General features: G+C 28.4%; 1 protein-coding gene across 1 annotated transcript; it reads right to left on the reverse strand.

Moving 5' to 3' along the window:
• Positions 1-888: 888 nt before the first annotated feature.
• LOC142326528 (uncharacterized) lies at positions 889-20,335 on the reverse strand. The gene is made up of 4 exons (XM_075369105.1): positions 20,261-20,335; positions 17,486-17,614; positions 14,535-15,069; positions 889-902 (listed from the first exon to the last, which is right to left on the reverse strand). The coding sequence occupies exons 1-4, from the start codon at positions 20,333-20,335 to the stop codon at positions 889-891; spliced, it is 753 nt and encodes a 250-aa protein (XP_075225220.1).
• Between the last annotated feature and the right edge of the window lie 4,031 nt (positions 20,336-24,366).

A 24,366-nucleotide genomic window follows, 5' to 3' on the forward strand; every position in this document is an offset into this window, starting at 1 on the left:
GAATGCTGAATGGAGGAGTTTAAATACAAAACTAAACACAGTAAAAATTTCTCCATATATATGGAAAAGCGACTTTAAGTTGACTCGCCGTGAAGAACAAGTAGCGGTGACCAGACCTAGAATCGGTCACACGCGATTAACAAATTCATATTTGTTAACCGGCGAAGTGAGACCAATGTGCGGTGTTTGTAATAAAACACTGACAATCAAGCTTCTAATAAAAGAGTGTACCATATATGAGGACCTCAGAAAGAGGTTCCGTCTTACAAATAATATTAGTGCTGATCTGGATAATGGAAATAAAGAAAATACAGTTGCATTTTTACACGACAGTGGACTTGTTAGAATTCTGTAAAAGTGAAAAATTTAAAGCTGTGTTAAAAAGTCTCTATGGGAGTCTTGAAGCGTGGCACATATAGAGACGGGAGGTAGCCCTCTTACCTAGGCCACCCTGGCTTGTCTGCATTCAAGAGCAGTGAGTCGGGGTGTGTCCAATGATGTCATGGGGGACCCTCAAGGGTGGACTGAGGGTGCAATGCATGTTTGTAGCCTGTTTATATGGAGTCAACTGCCACGACTTATATACTGCTCAACAGCGGTTCTGGTCGCCCCAGGGGCGACCAGAGTGCTTAAACAAATTAATAAACGAGACAGGTAGAAGAAGGAAATGGTATTGTATAGATATATATTTTTATTTTCATGTTCGTTGAGAATTTTGTCTCAATTTTTAAGATCGGGGCCCTTTACACCCTGTAAGTGTTGTGTTTGTGTCTTAATGTTTTTGTGAAGTTTGTGCTTTTAAATAAAATATAAGGGCCCTTTACACCCTTACATATGTCGATCCTGATGGTGATACTAACATCTTTTTAAAGAATGTGACGATGGATCTTAGTAGTTGATGCCTGTAAAAATACAAAAAATAAACACCTTAAATAACAAATATATAACAATAACTAGTAAATGAAATTATCCTCTTAATTTTCAGGTATGTGTATTCCTACTCTATAATTTAAAAAATAATTCCTAGCTTTCAGTTAGGCCATAAAATTTCACTCCTAACTGACAAATTACATATACTTATGTTACAGTGTGTTAGTCATTTTTTTAAATTAACTTGCTTGGAATCTGTATTATTAATGAATCGATAAATTATATCGGTCTACATACTTACATACATACCTCCTTTTATAAACAGAAATGTCTGATAGCACATTTATTGTAATTAAATAAGAAAAGTGACTTGCTTGAGTGATCTATCTGAGACAAGATATGCACAACTGAGAGCGCAATATGGCTCCAGTGAAATTATCAAACCCAATGAGCTAGATTTTGTAACTAATTTTACACCTCCAAAGCTTGCCCAAAATTGAAAATATCAGGGTTATATTTTTTAATAATTATATGAATGTTTTACAACATGTACCCCAAAGATACGCTTTTAATTTAGTATCACTTGCCCGTTCCCCACAAATTCTATTAAAAATTTATCAACTTTTTAATGAAGGTTCTAAAAATGTTTGTGAAAATTTCTATAGGATTTATAGAAACAAAATTGTGGCTTTCAAATAGAAACATCGATTGCAGATAAATCAATATTTTTATTAATTATAAAATAGTCGGTAAAAAGATTTAAACAGAGATGATGTACTGTTAAATGGGTGTTGAAATTGAATAAAATAAGTTAATAATTAGTCATAACCGTGAATAATTATCTGTGTTTAATTATCACCTGTTTTTAATCATTTTTCCCAGTTATTTTATAATGAATAAAAAATGTTTTTATTTGAAAGCCGCCATTTTGATTCTATAAAAACTATAAAGTTGAAATTTTCACATAACATTTTTAGAATTTTCATTAAATGTGAAATTAAAAGCGGGGGAATGGGCAAATAATCTAAATCAAACGTGTTCACAAGAACAACATACATCTCATGACCGGAAAATGATACACTAGAGTTTGAGTTTTTCACTGCCTTCTTTATTAAACTGAATATACTGTTGCGTATTTCCATACAGAGCATCAATTGCACTGAAACGGTCCATTTCTATAACTGATATCACACTGTACCCAACTAGGGACTAGTCATTTATATTAGATGACAAACAAGAATCATAACCATGAGTAAAAGTGAAACTGATAGTGTAAAGCAACAAAATATAAACCTTTTCTGTTTAGAAACAGTGATTGTTTCTGAGAAAAGTATTATACATAATAATTATAGGAAATGGCAAAAAAAAAATTAAGGGACATAACAGGAGTGCAAAGAATATCATAAAACATAAGATTGTATTTAAACATCTTTACTCGTTTGAACTTAGCTTATTTTTAATAAACAGAAAAATGTCAATAATCCCAATTGTTGGTTTGACATGTTTATCGTGCTGGATTTTATGAAAACAACTTTATCCTTGGAACGCTTTATCCATGAAATTCATGTATAATTTTATGATAGTTTAAATAAATTAAAACCTTAATTATTTAAACAATCTAACTGAAGTGCATGAAGAAAAAATAATTATTAAATAATAGATAATTTATTCATTTTTATTTTCAGCTATTTATTTCATTCAATTCCTCGGTTGGAACACTGTGATAGAAAGACTATCAAGAAAATGATACTGGTGGAGCAGGGTTCTAGCTTATACAATTAAATTGCAAAATCCATAAAATAAACTTTTGACGGTGAGAATGATTCTGATTAAGATAAAAAGGCAGATAAAATCAGCATTAGAACTAGTATACTGAAGCACTCACTGCATTAGACTGCAAATTTTGAATGATACAACTACTTTTGTAAAAGAGATCTTGCAGCAGCAGCAAACATACTAATCACAGATATGCATATGTGATATTATCTACTGGAAATACTTAAAAAAATCTTTATATGGAGCTAAGCATTCTAATTACGACATCAGCAACAAACTTAATCGAGTAAGATGTAAGGACATATAAAAGAGACACAAATCAGTGTGGCAGATTCAGTTATTAGCATTGAAAATTAAAAAAAATTACACTTCTTTCTATAGTTGCGAATTCAATGAGGTAAAATTTATTAATTTAAAAGTGAACATTTTTGTTAAATAACTTTTGTGCTGTAGGTTGGGAAATGACATTGATACTGCCATACTCAAGATGAGATTTTACCTATGGCTTGTACAACAGATTTTATGCAAATTTCATTCGAATACCGATTCACCCGATCCCAGGATTTTTAACATTCCCTTCTCTACTTATCTTGTGACGCCACAAATTACTGTTTTTTTTTATAGGATTGGTCTCTTTGATAAAATTAGTTACTGTTGCCTTGTCAGATTCAAGGGCAACTTGTTTTCATATACCAGTCCCGAATGTTGCTGATAAATGGCTAAAAAAAAAAGCGATCAATCTCAGGTAATAATTTATAAATCATCGACACAAGTCAACAGGACACATATATTCTACTTATCTTTTGTTACTTAAATATTTTTATACTCAAAGTTAATATAATTGTTTCCATTAAATATAGTTAAATGCAGCAGTAACTCTTAGATGAGTTTTTGAAAAATGTTGCAAAAACATTTTAACTAATTTAGCTAGTTTTAAGAAAGTTGTATGTTTTGTGAATGATTTTTATGATATTAAAAGCTTATAATCCAATTAATTTTTTATATTATTTATAACTGCTATTAATGCAATAAGCTGTAATTGCTATTGAATTTTTATAATTTAATACGAAATAATTCAAATATTAAGCCTAGATCTACATAAATAAATGTAAGTTGTACAGACTAATAAATGAATGTTATTTATTGCCTTAATTGTTATTACTTTTTTAGCAACATGGGTTGGAGGGGGTTACATAAGTGCCATCTGTGAAATATTTTTCACATCTGGTTTACTTTGGTGCCAAGTGCCAATCGGATACAGTTTGAGCTTAGTTATTGGTAAGTAATTTTGACATAAGTATGAATGTATCTCAATTAGTTCCCATTTTTAAATTCAGTAAAGCGTACCTTAAACCACTGTCATATTTCCTCATAAAAAATGTGATTATTCAGGAATTATCAGTTTACGGGGAGGGCACCTACTCAATATTTTAAGAGACTTTTGGTGAAAGAAATGGATTTACATTACTCATGTAAAAATTTATGACTTTTATTATAATTTACCATGAGCAAGAAAAAAATGAAAAACAATTTTTCACCACAAGAACAGTGGAATTTTGAAATTAAGAGTTTTAAAAGTATTTCAATTTTTATGATATTGCTCAGAATTGGTTAAAATAAAAACAGTCTGCAAGTTTCTTTAAAATTGTTTATTTTTTTAGCCAACTGAATGATAGAAAAATAATAAAGATAGGCAAAGTATATCTTTAATTTTCAGCATAAAGATAGGCAAAGTTTTGTTGGTAATAGCATAAAATTAAAAAAAAAATCTTCTAATGCAGTTAGTTGTTAATAAAGTCATCAAAAAAATAAATCTTTTTAAGTAAATAACAGTTAGTAATCTGCTTAAATCTTCCAATTTAAAAAAAGTAGGTAAGTTAATTTTGATCTAACTAAAAAATGTATATTTAGTTGGCCTAACTTCAAAAAAATTACTGGCAGTAATGTCAGCTGACACCAGGATGAGAAAGCAGCACCAGTCGCAGATGATGGTCACAAAGACAATTATGTCTCAGAACAGTATGAAGTTATAACATTTTTATAACCAACCAAATTTACTTTATTATAAAAATGTATTTTCGTTCATTGTTTTATAACAAAATGTATATATTGTTTAATTATTATTATTATGGATTTCATGGACAAAAGCACTGCAGATAATTTTGCTCAGCTATTGCTTCACTTCACTCACTCAATAGTTCATAGGATACTGTTAATTAGTTGTATTTTCCTCTTTCAACGCTTATCACTATGCCAGAAAAAGAAAATTCACTGATCAAAGTCAGCTTGACTTGAATGATCATCTTGTTTTTCAGCTATGGAGAATATTTTCATTTACCTGCATACTTATAAAGGATAATGGCTAAAAAAAAAAAATTTCCGAACCTAATAAAAGTGTTGTCTATCTATTTCTGGTAAATATTATCAAATTCTTTGTATGAACAGAATAAAAACACCCTTGCACTATCCATTTACAAAAATTGTGGTATTGGTATACAACAGTACTATAGAGCCATATTTAATAGCAAAAGAAATAGTATAATTTTCAAGAACTCATTTTTTACTTATGTAGAAAGATTTTTTACTTAAAGATAACAGAAATGAAACCAAAAAATAGTATACAATACAATCTTGATAAATTGTTTAAAAAAGCGTAGATTTGCCACTAATATCTACATTGATTGATCATGTTTTCAGTATTATTTTAAATTACTTTTAATATTACTTGGGCTACTGTTGAAAACTTGATTATTATTCTTTAAAGAATAATTAAATTCATCGGTATTCGAATGAAATTTGCATAAAATCTGTTGTACAAGCCACAGGTAAAATCTCATCTTGAGTATGGCAGTATCAATGTCATTTCCTAACCTACAGCACAAAAGTTATTTAACAAAAATGTTCACTTTTAAATTAATAAATTTTACCTCATTGAATTCGCAACTATAGAAATAAGTGTAATTTTTTTTTTAATTTTCAATGCTAATAACTGATTTGTGTCTCTTTTATATGTCCTTACATCTTACTCGATTAAGTTTGTTGCTGATGTCGATATTAGAATGCTTAGCTCCATATAAAGATTTTTTTAAGTATTTCCAGTAGATAATATCACATATGCATATCTGTGATTAGTATGTTTGCTGCTGCTGCAAGATCTCTTTTACAAAAGTAGTTGTATCATTCAAAATTTATAGATTAATTTGAAAACAAGTTGTTTAATACTTAATAATGTTAAAGTATTATGATTTTCACCTTCTGTTAATGATTAAAATGTTTCAATATGTTTTGGGTATGTCTGGTGTGATATAGATGTATTAAGGGTAGAAATGCAAGGGATACATGAAATTATTTTTGTTCCATCAATTTTAAAATCCCATTTTATTAACTATAAATAAGAATTTCTAATGGTTTTAGAGATAGAAAATTTAATTCCCTTATTATTTAGTTGACATTTTGCTTTCAAAGGTTATTTCTTATTTGATTTTATAATGCTATACAAGTACTCAATTATTTGTTTTGTCTTTTAAAAATAGTACAGTGATGAATTTAGAATACAATATTACTTTTTTTATTATTAATTTTAATTAGAAATAATTACCCAGTTCTTCATAGATGTCTGAGTAGATGTTCTGTGAGAGAAAAGTAGTAATATCAAACTAAATTTTATTTATTACATAATTATACGACCTGAAAACAAACTATAGGCCCAATTCAGTTCAGCATTTGATCTTATTCAGTCTTAGGCCAACTGAACCTGAAATGATAGAGTCAAGTACTTCAAAGAAAATAAACAGCATAAGTAACATGTACATTCAGATGTACTGATAATACAACATTTTGGGTTTATTATTTTAATTAACTGATAAAAATTAGATGTAAAGTAAAACTAGTAAGGCAAGTATTTTATTTAACTTTATTAATTATAACATCTACGTATGGTAATAAGAAGTAAGTAATATAACAAGCACTTATTAAAATACCTTAGTTCTTAACAGATCCTGTTTGGTTTTTCATATAAAATGGTTTGACATGATGAAAGATGCAAGTAGTAAAAAAGAAATGGTTGAGTTTTATCTTGCATAAAGAGAAAATTTTTCTAAGAAAAAACAAATTCAAACTGAAGATGAGATATTTAGACCAGAACTAAAATAATTCTTCATATAATGATTATTCAACATTACTTCCTTAAGTGTTTTCAGATCTCGAGAATTATAAAGCGTTATCTTGAATATTAATATTAATATATTAATAAGCGTATCTGCTGAAAATTCATGTGCTAAAGTTAGCATATTATGCTGTAATGTTGTAAAGAAAATTATTGGATAACAAATTATTAATTCAACATGGCCTTTTCTATCACATATTTGATTCAGGATTGGTTTGTGGAACAGTTATTATATTAACAAATATTTTACTTCAAGGTCAAAGGTATAAAACTTGATCTGAGTCTGACCTAGCTTCAACACTAAATCAAGTTTATTCAGCGATTTTGAAGGATGATTGTTGTTCATAATGCGTTTGAAAAGTTTTATCAATATGTTGTTTATTCAGAAAGCTGGTTTTTCTTAAAATCTTTTTTGAATGTGTACAGTCTGAGCTCTTCAAATTGGCATACCAACCCAGCAGGTTGGTCTAGCGATTAACTTGTCATCACAAATCAGTTGATTTTGAAGTCGAGAGTTCTAAGGTTCAAATCCTAGTAGACTTTTGAACGGATTTGAATACTAGATCGTGGAAACGGGTGTTCTTTGGTGGCTGGATTTCAATTAACCACACACTTCAGGAATGGTTGACCTGAGACTGTACAAGACTACACTTCATTTACATTCATACATATCATCCACTAAGTATAATACCTTACGGTGGTTCCGGAAACTAAACAGAAAGAGAAAATTGGCTTAACACTCAGCACTTCCAGAAGTTTGATATTAAGTGAATGTAACATCAGAGACAGGTGAAATTTTTACAGCTTTCATTTTAAATTAAACTGTAATGTAATTAATTTAAATTTGACATTTATTTTTTTTAAATCTGTCTGAATACTCAAATTCAGCCTTTAGAATTATTTCATGGGACACGTCATTACCAGTAACTTTTAAAGTGTTTTAAAATTCAGAAGAATGACTCATCTACAAAAAAAATGGAAAATATAAACACATATTGAAATAGTGCAAGGATCAGTTACATACCATAAAACTAACACTGAGATACATGAAAAAAGTAATGATAGAATATATTTTTAAAACAAAATTCTCTGGGATAGATTGAACTAATACATTTAAAAGTGTTTTACCAGTCAGAAACATGATTGTTTTGTTGAGCTGCATAGATTTGTGGTATGCAGTGTAGGTTTGTTGGCTCATCATTACCAAACCTTTGAAGACAGCAGCATGTTACAGATATATGCTTGTAAAAATCATAACATTTTACTACTGGTAAATAAATATATTATTTTATAACTACAATTAGTTATAAATTATTATAATATATATTTGTAAAAAAACATTTTTATAAATGGTTTATATATTTTATAATTCACAAATATTTTGCATAAGCTTTTGAGTATTAGATACAATGATGCTGTACATGTTCACAGTTAAGTGGTTTCCGTTCTTGAATGGATATAAATATGGAAAGTTAATATCGAAAAACGTTTTTAGAAAATAATAAATAAAAATTCATGATGTGGAAAATATATCAACATTGTTAATCTTCTAAAAACATTAATATAAATAAATATCTTTTAAATATGTTTAACATTATCTCACATTTTCCATACTTCTTACAGTAAACTAGAAAAGATTCTTGAATTGTGCTTTTTGTCCAGATTAGATGAAACCTCGTTATTGGAAAATTGAGATTGGAAAACAATGACTGATTTAAGTATTTATGTGTGTAGAAGGGTTTAGAAAATTCTTTTTTTTAAGGAGTTCTAAAAAACTAAATTAAAAAAAAAATATTGTACAGGTAAGAAAAAGTCAGAACAAGGTTTAAAATCGAGTTGTTTATTGTTAGATTTACCATAATTAAAATAATAATCTTTGTAAATTAGTGGTGTTCTACCTCAATAATTAAGTACCAAAAAAGGTTTATAATATTACTTACTATAGTTTTTTATTGGTTATTTAAAATAAATGTGATAAGAATAATGTACAAATCAAAATTACATATTTATAATGTTATCAAAAAACTCTTAACAAAGATTTATTATTAAGTTTAATAAAAAAAATTATGAAGAAATGTGATTATTTTTATTAGCCCAAAACTATTAACTATTAACCATTACGTTCTTTAAACCTAGTGAGTTTTAATGTTAAAAAATTGTTTGTCTAGTTTCTTGTACTTTCCTAAACATTAACAAAGCTATTTAGATGCATACCAGTTCTATGATGTTTTTCACGTGAGAAAACTTTTAAAAGTAAAAAAAATCTGATGTGGACAACACATGACTTCCATGTACGCCTATTAAATTACATTTACACATTTTTTTAATATGAAAAGTACATAAAATTTTATTTCATTAATAACTTATATCTTTTCATATTTTTTTTTTTTTTTTGTTATTATTGAATTATTGTTTACAGTAAACATTTTTTTACAATAATTATTAATAAATCAATATATTTAAATTATTAAAAAAGGAGATTAAGTCTGATTTTAACCGATGTACCTTCCCCTTGCACAACTAGATGTTACAACAGTCCTAAACCAAAACTTCAACATCCTACGGATAATCGTTTTTGAGCTACGCAAAATATGTACGTACATACATACATAGGTACGTACAAACATCATGCCAAAACTAGTCAAAATGGATTCAGGGATAGTCAAAATGGATATTTCCGTTGAATTTATTTCAGCGATTTGTGTACTGCTCTCCAAGCTTTAGAGGATTTGTATTCCAGACATCCTATTGTCATCGAAATTCATAATACAATCGCTGAATTAAATCGTCACAACACACAGATGAATTTCTACTGGGTCCCTAGCAATGTGGGATTCCTAGGTAACAAATGCAGATTCTGCTGCTAAAGGTGCATGTAACCAACCATCTTTCACCACTCGAGTTACAACTACCGATTGCATTAATTCCATTAAACATACTCTTCAAAGAAGGTGGCAAGATTATTGGACTACTACAGCAGATAATAAACTCCAATACATAAGACACAGTGTTACCATGGGACTCTTCATGGAGGAAAATTCATCAAGAGAAGGTGGTGCTGTGTCTATTACAATTAGGAAATACCAGAGCTACTCATGTACACCTGATGTCAGTGGAGAGTGCACCACTGTGCATCCGATGCGACTGCCATTTGACTGTGCACCACATTCTTGTGTACGATATATGCTATGCGGCCTTACATTGGAAATTTAAATTGCTGAGGGACTTACAGCATCTCTTAGGAAATGTTAAGAATGTACTAGACTGGATACTGTTGCTTCTAAAAAAAATTAATTTACTTAATAAGTATCTTAAAAATTTTGGTATTATTTTGTTATTCACGTTTCATGTATTATCCTTTTTGTTAATTTCTTTTACTGTGTAAGTAAGGTTGCATGGAAAGCTTTAAAAAAAATTAATACAATATTTTAAAAGCTTTTTAAAAATTTTATAATACCGTAAATATATTCTAAAATTAATATGCTTCACTTAATATCAACTATAATATCACAAAAATGTAATTATGAACCAAATTATTATTTTTAATTTTTTTAATGTTAAAGCTCTTCAATAGAAATCAAAGATTACTACCAAAACAATTATTCTTTAAACATTGATCTCATAAATTAAATCCCTTTAATTATGCTCGTAGTCCTAAATAATTTATAATATTTTTGAATTATATAAAAGACAAGTACTACTAGAAAAGGTATTGTTTGCTAATCTATTTGGTTTTAGACTTGAAACCACAACAATGATGGCATTTAAAAAAAAATCTAATCACAAGAAGTCAATTTTTTTCATAATGAATTCAACTAATGCTTCATACACACAAAGTGTAAATTAATAAATTAAAAAATGTAATTCAGATACACATACCCAAACAGTAATGTATAAGTAGGCAAACTTTACATGTGTATTTAAGAAAAATGTATAATTACAAATGTTAATAATTGAAGTTATAAAAATATATTTTTTTGAATATTAAACAAATTTTTTTCAACTGTTTTATATTATTTTATTGAAATAAAAAAATATTTTTTTTCTTTATATACTTTTTCTTTTGTTAAAACAGAAAGACTGGAATGAAATTAGTGGTCTTTTTGTAAACATCAGAGTAGAAATTTTTATTGTAAGATTTCTTATATGAAATTTAAACAATAATGTTAAAAAATTCCATTTTAAAATTAAATTGCATATTAGTGTCGCTATTAGTTAAAATTTTCAACTTGCTATCCCCTTTTTTTTTAAGTAACTTAAAATTTGTAAATATTTTTGTTTGAAATTCTATTTGAAATTTCAAGTGTTATAATAATATAATTCTCTTAATTCTGTTGAGAAAATGTAATTAGATGTTAAATTTATTTTTACAAAGCGCAAAAAAATATAAATATTTATAATATTTGGTTTTGTAAAGAGAATTTAATTATAATGATGAGAAAGGAAGGAGACTTTATGGAATTTGACTGTGATTTCATTACTCTTCAATTATTAACTTGTATAACGGTAGTTTCCTCACAATAGTGTGAAATTTTCACTTTTTTTATTTAATAGAAGAAAGATTAAAGAAAAACAAACCAATATACTTGGCGTTTATTATTAGAAAAGATGCTTGTCAGTTTTCAGGATCTATGCACCTTTTGAATGTTCATGAAAAATAAGCCCTGAAAATATGGACATATATTTAACTCATATGAGACGTTGACTTGAAGAATCCAGACTTTCAACATCGCTGACTTTAATATTAGAAATGCATTAAAAATTAAAAAAGGAAAGATCAAACCTGAATTGCTACAGAAAAAACACAGGCGATGTCATATGTGCCCATCAATCAATGACAACAAACATCTCAACATCTGTAGTGAGTGTGAGACCATGTATGCAAGTACAAATAAAATCAGAAGAAATAGTTGCAAAAATGAAGATCTTGAATAAAATTAATAATTTTTTTCTTCATTTAAAATTTTTCAATACATATTTGTCTCCAGTTAGTTTTGAAATATCACAATTTATTGTTACAAATACATTTCATTCAAGAATCAGACATTTTCAAATTTCATGATACATAGAAGATTTTTCGATTATTTAATTTTTTAATTACTTTGTTTATTTTATAATACGGGTAAAAAACTTTTAATCTTTTTACCAAAAAACACGTTTGTAATTTTCATACATATATCACATATTTAGATCAAATTAGTTTTATTAATTTATATATATTCTAAACATTATGTTGAATATTTTATTTCTTAAATGCAATGATAGATATTTGAAATAATGTATATTAAGTAGTAATATGATGTTTTACACGCTACAATCAGGTAATCTAATTAAATTTTATATAAAACCACTAAAAAGCCACCTTTGTATGTTTTTGCATTGCAAATACGGTCAATAATTTTGTCAACCAAAAAAAAAATTTAATATTGTGAGAATTTCAATTTTTGGGTCAGCTGAGAACCGACAATAGCATTAATATAATAATAGCAGTAAAGAGTTAAAGTGGTACAGAAGTAGATCGAATTTCAAAGTATGGTAAGAGACCTGGCATCTCAAGTCTCTGCCCTCTATTGTTTAACTTTGCAGCTCCTATACTTTCCAAAACCTTTTTCTATTGTGAATAGAATATATTTGAGAATATAATAGGAATATTAACAACGATTTGAGACATGTATTTCAAAATGTTAGTTTCTGTTTATATTCAAGGTTATGAGCACTTTTAACCATTTTAGTGTGTAAAACAAAGAGGAAAATAACTCACAAGGAGATAAGATAAGAAAAATTTTTTAAGAAATGACACATGAAAGAGGCAGTCATTCTTTTACATGTTGATAAAAAATTAAAAATGAAGTTTTTGAGGTCAATAATGACAACAGGTTCAGGAATCCTCCTATTTGTTTTTAATATGCGAGTAAACATAAATACAAAATCAGAATGAGGTTTTAAATTCATGCAAGATCAACGTTATTTGTGAAAATGAATTTGAGAAAAACACATGTAATGTGTGATTTGTATAAGTCTCACTTGGAACTTCACAAATGTTTTTTCTGTACAACCTTTTCTGAAATGGTAGAATTTCTCAGCACCAACCAAGTTATCTGACTGGCATAATACGTGGTTCTGGGGTTAATATATTCATCATCACGTGCATATTATACTCTAGAGTAATACATAAATCTAAACTCTTTTTAGGTCGTCTGTAGCCTTGGAGTCAGTGGTAATGATTCAGTTTTCATCTAGATGTCTTGGATTCAAATCCCGGTCAGGAATCGTATTTTTCACAAATACCATGGCTACAAAACTGCTATTTTACTTAATCCTCTGATGCAATACCTAATAGTGGCAGTGCTACTACAGTGGTAATAAAATTATTAAAAATGTACTTTGTAGCTATAACTAAGCCAAACGTTAATTTTTTGTTTACCTACCATAAAACTGTTCAAGTTTCGACTTCAGATAATTTCTTCAAATATTATCCTTTACCAACGACCACAATGTTGAACAATACCTAGACCGATTGGTTTTCCTTATCTTTACATGGATAAAATTTGTTATTGTTGTTTTAAATTATGCACTTGAAAAAATTATATTCATTTTTTCCCATAATATATTTTCTTACTATAAGATTTTTAAAGGTCATAACAATTCTCTAATATGGATACTAAGATATATTTTGAACTATAACTCATTGAAAGATTTTTGACAAAGGTTACAAACAGAAATTTTTCTAATTAGTTATGAATATTAAGATGTTTTTTTAAATTACTTTTGTGATTAAATGACTTTTGACAAAAGTTACAAATATAATTCTTCTCTTTTGTATGAATATTAAGATGTATTTTTAAATTGCTTTTGAGATTAAATGACTTTTGACAAAAGTTACAAATATAATTCTTCTCTTTTGTATGAATATTAAGATGCATTTTTAAATTGCTTTTGAGATTAAATGACTTTTGACAAAAGTTACAAATATAATTCTTCTCTTTTGTATGAATATTAAGATGTATTTTTAAATTGCTTTTGAGATTAAATGACTTTTGACAAAAGTTACAAATATAATTCTTCTCTTTTGTATGAATATTAAGATGTATTTTTAAATTGCTTTGGAGATTAAATGACTTTTGACAAAAGTTACAAATATAATTCTTCTCTTTTGTATGAATATTAAGATGCATTTTTAAACTGCTTTTGTAATTAAATGACTTTTGACAAAAGTTACAAACATAATTCTTCTCTTTTGTATGAATATTAAGATGCATTTTTAAACTGCTTTTGTGATTAAATGACTTTTGACAAAAGTTACAAATATAATTCTTCTCTTTTGTATGAATATTAAGATGTATTTTTAAATTGCTTTTGAGATTAAATGACTTTTGACAAAAGTTACAAATATAAATCTTCTCTTTTGTATGAATATTAAGATGCATTTTTAAACTGCTTTTGTGATTAAATGACTTTTGACAAAAGTTACAAATATAATTCTTCTCTTTTGTATGAATATTAAGATGTGTTTTTAAACTGGTTTTGTGATTAAATGACTTTTGACAAAAGTTACAAATATAATTCTTATCTTTTGTATGAATATTAAGATGTGTTTTTAAACTGGTTTTGTGATTAAATGACTTCTGACAAAAGTTACAAATATAATTCTTCTCTTTTGTATGAATATTAAGATGTGTTTTTAAACTGGTTTTGTTATTAAATGACTTTTGACAAAAGTTACAAATATAATTCTTCTCTTGTGTATGAATATTAAGATGTCTTTCTAAATTGCTTTTGTGATTAAATGACTTTTGACAAAAGTTACAAATATAATTCTTCTCTTTTGTATGAATATTAAGATGTATTATTAAATTGCTTTTGCAATTAAATGACTTTTGACAATAGTTACAAACATAATTTTTCTCTTCTTTGTGCGTAATAAGTTGTGTTTTTAACTTATTTTCAAGAATAAGAGACTTTTGACAAGAGTAAGAATTATTTTCTTTCTCTTTAGCATGAACGTTAGTGTCCCTCTTTAAATAACATTTACATCTGAATCTTTCATTGCAATATTCACAAACCAATTTCTTTCCTTTCTGCTGAGGTAACTCATTTTCACTACTTATATCCTTGACTAAATTTTCTGTTCTTACATCGCCATTCGCACAATTACATTCACTGGATTTTTGTTTTATAATTCCATCATATACCGAATTATTTACACATCTCTTACAATTCTTAGTACTTGCAGTGATGGTTAATTTATCAATAATAACCTGTAAAATTAAAACAATCGTTAAAAAGTAATTATGAATTAATGTAAAATTATTTCCATTAAAATAACATTATTCTATTTTGCAAAATATAGATAAAAAACTGAATATTTTAAACATATATTCAAAATAAACATCGTTTGGAATATTATTTAATGATTCACAAGTAAAGTTTTACGTAATAACAAACTTTACTTATCCTATTGCATATCTATACACATAGCTGAAACTTTACAGATTGTCTGGTCTAAAGGTATCCAAAACAAATGGGCTATATTTAGGAAATCAGTCCTAACTTCTTAGTAGACTCAAATGATAGCATAAATCTCCAAGAATTGTTCAGTGTACTTTCAAATTCAGTAGAATATGCGTAAGATGTGCAGACAAGCTGAATCCAATGCGATTGTAGTCCATCAATATGTGGATCCCACAAAAACCATTCAGTGCATGCTTTAGTTAATGGAGTTTCAATCATGTACACATGTTTAACAGCTTGTACAAACTGAATGGAATATCAATTCTTTTACGTCAAAGTTTAACGTCCTCAAAGGTATGACTTTAAGAGACAGAAATCATCAAAGGTTACAGTTGTGATGAGGCTATGGATCAAGTAAGCGACACATTCACTTCCCGTCCCATTAAGTTTATTAGGCGACCTAGTTATGGACTGCAAATATCTTTATTTTTTATTTCAAAAGCCTTTTTGCGGGATCCTGAATATCAGTTGTATATAATATAATTAAATAAAATTACATATCAAACATAATAAAAAATTAAAACTACAATCATATATAAAAAACAAATGAAGTCTGTTAAATAAAATAACTACTTCTACTGTAAATAACAATTAAATTTAAAAATAAAATAAATAGAATAAATTTACGCTATGTAACCTGGAAAGCCAATTTACATTACTGAGTGGATTTAAATCACACTATTTATAAAAATTATGATTATTCCTTTTTTTTATATAAAAATGTGCTGCCATCTGTTGCTGCTTTTATAAGTGTCATCTTCATATTCTGTCTGAAAGATGATCAAGTAGGAATCTTTTTTATTTATGTTTAAATATCTGAAAAATGTCTAAACTTTACCTAGTATTATTTAAATTAAATTTCTTGATATTTTCACTACATGGAAATTTTAATATTAAAATTAACTATTTACAATATTTTAATTTTTTATTAAGTTTGATATGTAATTTTATATAAATATATTATATACAGCTGATGATGCAGGATCCTGTAAAGGTGCTTTTGGAATAAAAAATAAGGTAAGTGTCATTTCATTTACTTTATAATTCTGTACTTGGGTTGTTCAAGTTGAATTTTTTATTAAAAAATACAACATATATATATGTTATCATATATCATATATATATGATCAAACTGGAAAACATGATTTATAATGTATAATTTTATAATAAACAAAATAAAAATATATAATTTTTTGACTTCTTCTAAATTAGCATCCTCTTTTAACAATATATTAAATACATTATAAAAAAACTTGTAAATAAATCTGAGGAAGTGGTGCACATGCAAGAAACACTAATATATATATATATATATATATATATATATATATATATTTCCACACAGGGCAAGAAACTTAAAAACCAAACTGAGAGAGCTTAACTACAGGTATTTGAGTGTTACCTTTTACACTGCTCTTATTAGCACTATTATTGGAGTATATTACTACTCTAATCTATTATTGTCTGTTGTAAACTATTCATGCTTCAGTGCAATAATTTTCGAGAACCACGGTTTTCCTTGTCAACACGATTTGTCTAGTGCAATTCTGACTAGACGATTTGTCTAGTTGCAAGACCTACACTATCAATAACTGAAGGCAAATGTTCACAATAAATAACTGAAGTCATTGACAACAGTTTGCATCAGGTGACTCTCAATATGATTACTTTAGCATTGATGCATCAGCTGTGCAGGGTGATCACTTCGGATATCTTTTGTCAAAATATGGTAGATGTGTTAAGTCTTCCTAATGTAATCACAAAATTAGATTTTATATTATTTTCTTTTCATTTACAGATTTTATGTTACAACCATGTTTAGTCTTACCAGGTCGACTTTTAACTGCCTACCTGATAAATATTAAAACATGAACACTGAATACAATTAACAACAACTCACCCAAAGCTTACTAAAATGTCAACTCCATCAACAGGTTAAAATTCACATATTTTAATCATCAATGAATTTCAAAAACACACTTTGCTCTCACAAATTGACCATTTATCATTCACAAACATCTCAATAAATCGATATTAATTAAAATGAACTAAATACGATTACAAACATTTTGTTAAAAACGAACACATTGAAATATATACATAGTAATGAAATTAAGAAGAGACAAATCTTGTTTGTTACAATAGCCAATAGCTAATACTTACACGACATGGATAAAATACCATCCCATCTTTTGTCTTCACTGTGCGAAAATCTTTTATTCGAAGTTCATTGCTTTTCATATTAAGATTAACCTGTGGTGAAACATCATCATTCAATAAGATCTCAGATTCCTTTTTAAAAAAAAGATAAAGAACACAAATTACAAACTAATTAATTTCCAATAAATGTTTTTGGTAGTAAATACCATTAAAATCTATCTTGCTAAAAATTTTAGAAAAATCCAAATATTATGACAAAATTAGGCCAAAAAAGAACAAAACTGATTTAATTTTATTTTTATATGAATTTACTATTAATAGAATATTACAATTGTTATTTATATATATATATATATATATATATATATATATATATTATACACTTTATTTTCTCAAAGTGTATGTTGCAAAAAATAACAAATTAGCAAACACATTAATCAAAAATTTAAATCTGAGAAAATTAATTTTATAAGTCAATTTAAAACAAATATGGCGGTTGTTCAGGAAGGTTTTGAAGAATTTTTTTTTAACTTTCAACTTAATTCTCTTGCAATTTGTTTCATTTACCCAGATTTTTCAACTTTTTTTTATATTATCAGTATGATGTGATTTATCCAACTCTGCGAAATAAGCAGTTCTCTCACCTTTGCATCACTAGAAATAAATCTTTGTCCAATGAGCCATTTTTTCAGATTTGGGAGAAGGTAATAATTAATTGAAACCAAGTCAGGTGAATACAGCACATGCTTCCAGATGACTTTGAGTTTTGCAACTACTATCAGAGATATGTGTACCCACACATTATTGTGGTAAAAGAACAGTATCTTTTTGGCCAATGTGGCAGTACATATCAATCAGTCTAGTAAAACATCAGAACTGTAATGATCCTCGTACTTGAAAGTTCATGTATTACTAAAGAATAAACCAAAACATGGTAAAAAAATGCAATGAAGTCAAATTAAAAAATCAACATTAAGTGCTTACATAAAGTTTCACTAATATAACTACTCCACTAAATACACTCTGAAAGGGCGAGTAAAACTAACTTACTGCTTCATGTTTGATTTTATAATCTTCTAATTTAATTAGGTTGGTCCCTTCAGTCACAAGAGGATCTGTCACTTTTTCAAAATTATCACACCCATTACTGATCGGCTTATATATATATATAAAATATTGTCAAGTGAATTATTAATGCGAGATTTGACATTAGACACATCACTAATAAAAATGGCACTAGTCATTCTCAAGAATGAAAGAGAAGAAAAGGTTTTGCAATATTTTCTTCATGCAACAAATATACACAAGTGTTACATAAACATGATATTACCACTGAAATAAAGGTGATAGTCAGCCACACACAAGCAGCTCAATTATTTATACCACAGAAATTTATGTACAATGGACACAAAACTATCAGAGAACATTACCATGACTGTGCCCAGACGTACTTTAGTTGCTTCACATGAAACCAAAATCAAACTTTAAAAAAAAACTAGGGAAGAAAGTTTAAAGCAACCGACTAATGGTCTTTTAAACAGAAAATTATAAATTATATATGACTCCATTCACTAAAAATATTAAAAAGCTGGAGCTACAATTTTAATACATTTTTTTAAACTTAACAGTCCAGTACACTCTTCTTCAATTCTGAGAAGCCCCTTATTGAACAAAATGTTGAAATTCATCAAAGTCACTCCCAAAAATTGTAGGCTCTCTGTAGGAGATGATTCTGTCATACTCTGAGAATGACATTTCCTGTCGTATATTCCCGATACAGAATAAAAATTGCACCTAAAAGATGTATTGTTTGTTATGCAAACAACATAAGAAAGGAATCACAATATAACTGTTGGGAATGTGATGTTGGTATTTGTCCTGCCCCTTGTTTTAGAAATTTCCACACTAAGAAGGAAAACATTTTCATATTTCAAAAACCTTAAAATTCATTTAAAAAAAAAATGTATGACTAGTATTAAACTGAAATATAGTAATAACTCTGGGAACTGCCAAACATGAATCTAAGTAATTATTCTGTGATCTTGAACTCTGAATGGCTAAATTCATAAATATTTATGAACTATTTCCATAGAAAATAATTTAATCGTTTTCACAGTAAGATTAGAAATATATACATAGATGATTCACAACATGTAAACTTATTTCACCATGGCTCAATGAGATAATGATATGTATCAGACTACACTTTGTTTAGTTTAGTAGACTCAGAAGATCCATTCCTGAGACATATGGTTAATTAAACCCCAACCACCAGAGTACACAGGTATTCACTGCTAAGTTTTTAAATCTGTATAAAAGCAACTGACTTTTACTAGGATTTCAACCTGAGAACTTTCGACTTTGAAAATCAGCTGTTAAAACAACTTTTTTGTGATGAGTTAAACACTAGATCAGCCTGGTGGGCTAAATATATATATTATTATTATCTTTTATGACCGCATAGGATCATTTTAGTCAGTCTGTTATGCATGTCTCTTTGATGGGACTGTTTGGACCTTGTGGTCCTCCCATTACTTTTTTATACATTTTGATTTTTGTGCCCTTTCTAGTGTTGAAATGTTTGTGTTGTGAGGTTTTATCTTATGAGTGTTTTTGTTCGTGATTTTCTCATTTAATTTTATCGTACCTGTGGCGTCTACTGATGTAATGCCAATTTCCTTCAGATCCTATCTTATTTCTCCGAATCATCTGCATCCTGCCTTTGTATTTTCCGAGTCGAGATTGTACTGCATTAGCAGTTTACTAAGTCTTCAATACTGCATCCTCATGATTATGTCGAAAGAATCCTAATCTCTTATGCATATCAGTAATGGGTTCTAACTCTTTGTACATGATTTTGTTTAAACACTCCACCACTGCCCATCTTTCCGATACATTTTATCCACAATGCAAGTTCTTCCAATTTTTTCTTTCCATCTTCTGGAACATGTCTGTCTTTGATTGTTCGTTCAGGTGGAAGAGTGTTTGCTTGCTGAATAAGTGGTTCATGGTTTTATAACTGTGTTTTAGTGTCTTATTTTTGTATTTATTTATAGGCATTTTTATTATAAGTGTACCAGGTTAATTTTTGTGCTTCAGCTAGATTTTTCTTCTTATTCAGATAAATGATTTTTTGTTTAGATTGTTTGTTACTATTTTTCCAAGGTATTTAAATTGGGTTACTAAATTTTGGGTCCAATTTTATTTGTAATGTTTTGAAGTACTAATATCCGTGATTTAGTTTCATCAATGACATTTGCTATAAGTCTCAAGTCGCCAGCAAAACTAGGACAGTTTGTTTCAATTTTTCCACTCATTTTAACTTTTGGGAGACACCTTTTTGAGAGCTTGAGCCATTCCCTAATTACAATTTCTAAAATACAGTTGAACAGTAGTCGTAAGAACTCATTGCCTTGGCGCAATCCTGTTTTGATCTCAAAAGGTTCTGAGAGCTCACCTATGAATATTACCTTTGACACTGTTTGTAAGGGTCAGTTTTATCATGTTTATAATTTGATAAGTAGTTCAAGGTGTCTTAGAATTTTTAGTAGGGATGCAGTCATAAGCTTTCCTGAAATCTACAAACGTTATGACCACATCCTCTTGTAATCCATTATTAGCTTGAAACTCAAGATGTGGTCTGGGCAACTCCTCCAAGCTCTTAAACCTTCCTTGTATTCTCCTGGTTTTTTCGAGTTGTGGTTTGCTCCTGTTGAGGATGATTCTTGAAAGAATTTTGTATGTTGTGTCTAGGAGTGAGACTCCCCAGTTAATTGTTAGGGTCTGTTTTGCCCCCATTTTTGTGTAGTCAATGGATGAGGGCTATCGTCCACTGTTCTGGTAGTTCTTCTTTGATCTCGATGTTGACAAACTGATGATGAAGGACAATTTTTGCTGATCTTCATGCATATTTTCAGATCTTACGAAAAGTCTGATCTTCTCCTGCTCTTTTGTAATTCTTCATCTCACTCAGTGGTTGGTAGATTACTTTTATTGTGGGAGGGTTGATGTTTTCTGGTGGTGTTGGTGTTAAAGTTTAAGAATTTTGTTGGTTCTTCGCAATTTAGGATATCGTTAAAATATTTAACAAGGATTTCCACATTGTTTATATTTCTGTTAGCCAGTTTCTTATATTGACTTCAGTGTTTTTTTAATGATGTAGTCTCTTTATTCTCCTTAGGGGTCAGGTGGTTTCTTTTCTTTGTTTTACTAGATTTGGGAAGGATATTTCTAATTTTTGGGATTAATAGCAATAGTAGATTTTTTTCCACTGTTCTGATACATATGCTATTCCAACATTGATGTTTTTGTACACGATTTTATTGGGGCTAATTCTTCTGCGATTTGTTTATTGTTGTTGACTGGATCTTCGATTTATCTGTGATTGTTATTTTTTTGGTTGCTTTTTGGTAATTTTCATTCTTGATCAGTCGGGCAGGATCCTCTTTTCTTCTAGTTTTAGGACTTGATTCTGTTGTTTTCTTTGTGAAGCAAATTTTATTTTGACTACATAGTGATTGGATACAGTGTCTACGCCTCGGATGACTTTTACACTGTAGATCTCCATGTGGTGCTGTTTATCCATAAAGACGGTCGAGTTACCTTTCTCCTATAGTGTAATCAAGGTGTTTTTAGATTTTGATTTTTTGAGATTTCATCTTGAAATATGTGGATTTCAATATTAGGTTGTCGTTTCTGCAGAGATCAATGAATCTCTGTCCATTTTTGTTTGTTTTTTTTTGGGCGGGCCATTTTCCGATGTTGTCGTGGTCTTCTTTCTCTGTCTAGTTGGGCATTGAGTTTCCAATTAATTGTTTAACATGGATTTCAGTTATGTTATTTATAGTAAGGTCGAGTAGATTCCAGAACGTTACTGTTTCTTTATAGTCTTTTGGAGAATTATTTTTATTATTAGTGGATGCATCTACTTATTAATGTAGATTTTAGATGCATTTGGTGTGAGTGTTCAGATTCTGACTGTTCTTAGATTCTGAGTGTTTGAGTCTGACTAAAAAGCCAGTTCAAAACTGTGGGACTTTTTCATCACTCTCTTTCCAGGTATACCTTCGCAGAGTCTATATCCGTGAGATTCCATGGCATCCTGGTCAGTGTTCCTTATTTCCTGCAGACCCATGATGAGAATTTTGTATTGGTCCATTCGGCCAGTTATTATTTTTAGTTTACCAGTCTGCTGCAGACGTAGATGGTTTGATTTTGGACTTTGTATTTTTCTTATTTGTGTGTGTAGTGTTAGGGCATTCCAATGCTTCCAGTTGCATTATCTTCTAAGTAGCAGCCCACCATATCCAAATGCTGCCTTTTCTAAACTCTGGTGTTGCTTGGTTCAGCAGGTGGTGTATTTCTTAAAAAAGACCATTCAGTGACGCCTCTCAAGGGGACACCTGTCAAACTAGGTTCCGAGTTACATCTCTAAATGCGATCTAGTGAGGTGTGATTTGATGATAAATGAAGCTATGAAGTTTTTTTAGATTCAGTTCACCAGACAAATTTCTCCTATTTGTTTGGGATACTTCCAAGCATAACCCATGAAGGCTCAATCTGACTTTTGTTAAAAGATGTTATTTTGGAGAAAAGTTAAAAAGTCTGATCCTAAATGTTACACCCGTATATATATATATATATATATATATATATATATATATATATATATATATATATATATACAATAGCCTTCGCAATTCACAGAATTAGAGAAACACTCACCTTTAATCTTTTACTTCATCATAATGCTATTGGGCCTAAGCCCATCCTCAGTGATATCTTTTATAAATTCTTAACCTGTTTATAATTACACAATAACTATTAGCTTTTTACATTTTGTAATCTTTTTGCAATTGTTGGATTTAATTTTATAAATACCAGAAGAATACGATAAAACAAAAATTCCCGTTATTTCAATTGAGAAATAAAATGAATATATAAATGAAATGGTTTTAAAAAAAATTAATGACCCAACAATAGTTTTAAAAATTAAAAAAAGATTCCATAGTTAAATACAAGGAAATATTTAATAATAATAATAAATTAAAATATCACATCAGATTATCCACATATACCTTGTACCCCAAAACTTACAGGTTTCCCAAAATTACACAAGGAAGGTATAACAACAAGACCATTAATTAATTTCAAAACAGCCCCAGGTTATATTATTACTAAAATTATTGATATAGCAATTAGATCAAAGATAAATTTAGAATACAAATAAAATATAAAAAACAGGTATGAATTAATAAATTAAATAAGTTAAAAATTATTAAAACTATAATTACTAGCTTAGATATAACCAATATGTACCCAGATTAACCCATTGATTACACAATCTCAATAGAAAATAAATTAATAAAAGCAGGTGAAGACAAAAAATTTATAAATATTTAACAATTAGAAACATGTCAGCAGAATTATTTTGAATTTATTGGAACCTGTTACATATGAGAAAATATTTTACCCATGGGATTTCCCTTATCTGCTTTAATGTCAAAAATATATTGCAGGAATTTGATAATAGAACAGTATATGGCATAAATCACGTATATTAAATTTTATTGTGGGTCAGATTCGTGGATGATAATTTAGTTATATATGAACCGGTTATAGATAATGATGAAGTAATTTTAAATAAATTCAGTTCAGATCATAAAACTTTATATTTTACATATGAAATGGAACATAACAGAAAATTAAATTATTTAGATGTAAATATTAAAATAAAAACAATCAAATAATAACTGAATTATATAAAAAACCTACCTGAAATGAAATTATTATAAATAGGAATTCTAATCATATTTGGTCCCAGAAGGTTAATATTTTTAAGTACATGATAAACAGAGCAATAAAATACATAAACGACAAATGGG

Source organism: Lycorma delicatula, chromosome 6 (genome assembly GCF_047948215.1).
Source record: "Lycorma delicatula isolate Av1 chromosome 6, ASM4794821v1, whole genome shotgun sequence".
Lineage (NCBI taxonomy): Eukaryota > Metazoa > Arthropoda > Insecta > Hemiptera > Fulgoridae > Lycorma > Lycorma delicatula.